Genomic DNA, 5,139 nt, shown 5'->3' with positions numbered 1-5,139 from the left:
TAAATCATGGTTTTTTAAAATAAAAACTTGCGAGTGTACACATGAAAATGTACGTAAAAATGCAGATGTGTATGCAATATTTATCACTAATTAATTGTCAACATTTTACATTACTAAAAAAATAAACAAGTTTTTTTAACAGACAGAATTTTAATTTAACAGTAAAATTTTCCTAAATACTAATTCCATAAAAATGTTTGATTTTTAAGGATAAAAAAGAAATCCCCCGAAAATTTCAGAGCTTTCAGATTTTTCCAAATATAGTAAACACCCTACAGTATATTATTATAAGTAATATTTATTATTATAAGTAACAGAAAATAATTCAGAATACTTCATTACTGTACATCCTCACAAATATTATTTATAATGAGATTCGTGTAATACTGATATGTGTTGATTATTGTCAGTTAAATAATTAAATTAAGCATTCCTTCACGATTTTTATTCGAAAATTTCTCTTCGATTAATTTTTTCCTTCGATTATATCTTATTCCACTCAAACTTTCTGCTAAAAACTTTAAACAAGTGAACATAAAATTAATTAATTAACGAAATTATTTTCTGATGTTCTAATCCTCTGCAACGAACATGCTAATCGAAAAAGTTTATGACAAGATTAACATTGATTTCAGAAATTGAAGGCGTCGGTTTCATAATATGCTTTTTTTCTTTGATTTCGGCAGACAGAATGTAGTTTAGAAAACTACATGTACCGACACTGTCAGCAATAGCAGGAACTCCGGGGTGGTGGAGTATCGCGCTCGTGACATCTTAAAACTTTTTGATGTGGTAACGGCGACTTGTCTATCGTAGCCTCCATTCTGCGCATTACACGATCTAGTAAAATTTCCACGGCGCGTTCAACATTTTGCCCGGTTGCAGCACTTGTCTCCAGATAAACCAAGCTGAAAAAAGTACAACACAATAGAGAGAAACTCAAAAATAAATGTATTTCTTTTTTAAATAACGTTACATACGTTTTACTATTTCTGACTTGACTTACCCGTGTCTTTCAGCAAGATCCCGCGCTTTATGTTCGCTGACGACGCGTTTGTCCTCAAGATCAGATTTATTGCCACAGAGAATTATGTCTGGATCATCACAATATGCGTGTGTCTACACGTATATATACATAAAAATATGATACATTAATTCAATAAACACAAAACTTTCCCGAGAAAATTGTACTAGATTACAGGAAAATTTTAAGCAAGACAAGACATCTATTATTGAATTCTGCAATTACAGAACTCAAGCACGTTTCAGATTAAAAATTAATTTCTTATAGTTCAAGAATTAAATTTCTTGTACTTATTAATAAAACTTTTGTCACAGATGTTTAATTTTTAAATTAAACGATAACTTATGAGTATAAAAAAATATATATATATACATATAGGTACCATATTCTAAATATACATTTTAAACATATATACGTGCTATTAGGGTAATAATTCATTTGTGCGTTTTTGTCGTACGACAAATTTTTCAAGCCTGTTGATTGGCTATAGGATAGAGAGATCCGAGAATCTCTCTGTTGTGTACATATTCGTTGTACGACAAAAACGCACAAATGAAATAGCACCCTTATAATCAGCAAACAGTATCGATACTACCTAATTAAAGCATTACGGAAGAATTTCCATGCATTTAATTTTTAAAATGTTGTATCAAGTAATTATAGAGAAGTATAATCATTCAAAATATCATAGACAAGAAAGTAACATATTCTTTAAAAACTTTTAGATATTATTTCATAATTTAGTTCGTTTTAATTACCATTTTTATTTATTATTATAATAATTATATCATTCTTTATTGTTATAAAAATTGTTTATTTATTATTATTATAAATTTATCTTATACTGTAAAAATCTATATAATTTTATATCCTTGAATTTTCATATTTCTATATTTCTGCATTAGATATGTCAAATAAATAAATAAACGCAAGATTGCATTATCTAATTTTTTCAATTAGGTATACCGAATTACGCTAGTTCCTTGGCTAGTTCTTTAAGGACTTTTAACAATTTTTGTGAAAGAATTTTATTCTAATGCAGGATTTTAACAATAAATATTGTATTTGTTTAAACAAATTGTACATTAGTAATAATAGTCAATTCTATCTACATGCTTTATTTTCATGCAGCAAATAATTATTAAATTAAATATAACTGCATTTCGGTATCACATAAATGTTACAATGACTATTAACACAAATATTATAATACATGCAGTTGACGGTAATTTAAAAAATAGAAGAATCGTTAAATTAAAACACATGCATCAATGTTCTAACGTGCGACATTTATAAATAGTAATGCTAATAAATGACAAATACCCGAAGCTGCTCCAGCCAGTTTCTAACTTCAAGAAACGACGATTCATTGGTCAGGTCAAAAATTAGTAGGAAACCCATAGAATCCCGATAAAAGGCTGTGGTTAGACTTCTGAACCTGGATATTAACAATGTTAAGCTACTTGTGTGAAAAGTTAGATTCTTAATCCTCTGTTTGCACATGCTGGATGCAATATCATACATACTGATTAGAACACCTATAACTCATACACCTATACATTTTTTCTTTGAATCTTTCAGATCTTTTGAATAGTTTATATTATGCATTTAGCAAGCTTTTACAGTGACACTGTGATATCACAATGCAGAATGTAATGCAGAATTGCATCCTTATATTGGGTGCCTTCCAACAAGCGACTTAGTATAACACAGTGATCATCTCATCCTTGTTTAACATTGGCGAACAACAAGGATATAATGATGCACTGTATCACACAATGTCAAGTGTGGAAGGTACCCATTATCTCTATCATGAATAATATAACATAAATATGCAAGTATATCTCACTCGCTTGCTAAAATTTAATACTGATTTGTCAAAATGCAACAAATGCATGTTAACTATTGTACATTGGTTTTCCTGAAAACTGTACTCCCAGATTTCTCTGGTATATTTACCTTTCTTGACCGGCTGTGTCCCAAAGCTGCAAGTGCACTCGTTGGCTTCTACCATTTTCCGTTTGATATATCTATAATAATAAATAATCTTTACTTCTCGATGCATGAAATAGCTCTTGTATCATTTGTCATTGCTAAAACCTAATATACATAATACATAAGCCTGACTAATCCACATCCAATACATTTTACTTAGCTTGCGTGGGATCATTATTCAAAGTCTATCATCGCAGAAATGTTTTCACAAATACGCAAGAGGTTTTCTCAAAAATATGCAGACTTTAAACGATCAACGCTACCATCCAAAAAAATTGTGTCATTCTCTTACCACTCGCTTCTCCTTGAAATCGATCCCAACAGTGGATATGAATCTGGAGTTGAATGTGCCGTCTGTGTATTGATAGAGAAAGCTCGTTTTGCCGACGCCGGAGTTCCCGAGCGCCAGGAACTTCACCAAATAGTCGTAATTCATTCTGTTGTGAACGCGTCGGTCGAGGATTCCGTGATGGTCCCAGAGGAGGTTGTCAATAAGACGTGTCGAATAAACGATCCAGGTGGAGGGTGAATGATTGTTGCTGTCGAACGTCTCGTCTCTTGTCACCGACGTCAACTATCGAAGGCGCGCAGCTATCAACGTGGACACCTGTTGCCAATGTTGCCTACGTATGCCACTTTCGAAAGGTCCGCGCCCCTGTTGACGCGGCACGCCGTCGAACTACGTTGTGGACCAGGTAATCGTCTTCCAAAAATTAATCACACGTGTGCCCAAGCTCGTGTCTCCAGTCAAATCTGACGCGTATCAAATCAGCGCACCCCCATAATAAACCGCGATCAGACCACCCCGCGGTAGACCGTGACGTCCGTGACGGTAGATGACAAACAGACCCGCGCAGAAAGCAATGGGCGCATTCAGCAGCTAAATAGTTGAGTGAATACTCGCTGTTATTGGTGTATTCTTTTAGCTCATCCAATCAGAATTTTAGATTTAGAAGAATACACCAATAACAATAAGCGCTCACTCAACTGTTGAGTCCGCTGAATGCGCCCAATGGCTGCGTATACTCTGCGTATACACGTATACTCTGTATACATGCAACAAGATTTAACAATGGCTGCGTTCAGTAGACTCAACAGTTTTGCAACCGTTTTGTGATTCTTCGCTGAGATAGGACTATTCCTTTAAATTTAAAAGTATAATCCAATCAGCGCGACGAATCATAAAACGGTTGCAAAACTGCTAAGTCTGCTAAGGCTGCTAACGCAGCCAATGGTCGCGTTCGGCAGACTCAATTGTCCGTGAGCGCTCGCTGCTTTTGGATGATCTAGAAGAATACACCAATAGCAGCGAGTACTCACGGATCTTCAGCACGGATCTACTGAACGCGACCAATGGCGCTGCTAGTGCATGGCGCATAGAGTAGAGTTCTAAGGTGCGTTCCGTATCGCGCATGATGTGCATGATGCATCCATTGTCCTTGTTTAACATTTGGTGAGCAACAAGGATAAACGATGCATTATGCGCATCATGCGAGAAACGGAACGCACCCCTAGATATCAGAGAGGCGACAGGTAAGAAAATGGTTTGATTGGCTCACTAAGGGCCACTTTCACCATCGTCGGTTTAGGCTGGATCCTCATACAGACACTGGCGCTTTGACACAGAGCACTGAATTGGGGAAAAGCCGATTGTGGCGGTAAAATTTACCCCCATCACCCGTTTTTCACCAATCAGAGCTTTGTGTTGAAGCGCTGTTGCCCGTATGAGGATCCAGGCTTACTTATAGCGTTTTTGGCCCGATCGGGTTTGCACCAACCTTGGTTGGATTAATCTTTCCTATTGGTTGACGTCACCTGCTCTACCAATAGGAGAGCACAAAACGGCATTAATCCAACCCAGGTTGGTGCAAACCTGGCCGGGCCGAAAACGCTATTAACCAGCCTAGTAAGGGCCTGCGTACAATAGAACAAATATTAGGAACAGGAATAAATATTAAGATTTCAACCTATCAGATACCAATTACATCGGAATACGCGGTTTCTGGTAGGTAGAAATCTTAATATTTATTCCTATTCTTAATATTTCTTCCATTGGGGTGGCACCCAGTTGGACACGGCTCAATTGGACACGAGCCACTCACAGCGCTTGAGACTACAAA

At 35.9% G+C, this 5,139-nt stretch overlaps 1 protein-coding gene across 1 annotated transcript; it reads right to left on the bottom strand.

Annotated features, from left to right (window-relative positions):
• Positions 1 to 481: 481 nt before the first annotated feature.
• On the bottom strand, positions 482 to 3,842 carry Rab27 (RAS oncogene family member Rab27). Its single transcript, XM_018521932.1, has 5 exons — positions 3,312 to 3,842; positions 2,984 to 3,054; positions 2,348 to 2,462; positions 1,007 to 1,119; positions 482 to 908 (listed from the first exon to the last, which is right to left on the bottom strand). The coding sequence occupies exons 1-5, from the start codon at positions 3,453 to 3,455 to the stop codon at positions 725 to 727; spliced, it is 627 nt and encodes a 208-aa protein (XP_018377434.1). The 5' UTR covers positions 3,456 to 3,842; the 3' UTR covers positions 482 to 724.
• Positions 3,843 to 5,139: the final 1,297 nt, after the last annotated feature.

Source organism: Trachymyrmex cornetzi, unplaced genomic scaffold (genome assembly GCF_001594075.2).
Source record: "Trachymyrmex cornetzi isolate Tcor2-1 unplaced genomic scaffold, Tcor1.1 scaffold1266, whole genome shotgun sequence".
Lineage (NCBI taxonomy): Eukaryota > Metazoa > Arthropoda > Insecta > Hymenoptera > Formicidae > Trachymyrmex > Trachymyrmex cornetzi.
Note: the sequence above shows the minus strand (reverse complement) of the source record. Positions and strands in the feature narration are given on the sequence as shown.

Excerpts from the sequence above, each read along its gene's own strand:
- Rab27 (XM_018521932.1), bottom strand. The coding sequence starts at position 3,455 with ATGAATTACGACTATTTGGTGAAGTTCCTGGCGCTCGGGAACTCCGGC. Across the intron at positions 1,120-2,347 it reads ACTGGCTGGAGCAGCTTCGG|ACACACGCATATTGTGATGA; the intron begins GTATTTGTCATT and ends ATATACGTGTAG. Across the intron at positions 909-1,006 it reads GATCTTGCTGAAAGACACGG|CTTGGTTTATCTGGAGACAA; the intron begins GTAAGTCAAGTC and ends TACTTTTTTCAG.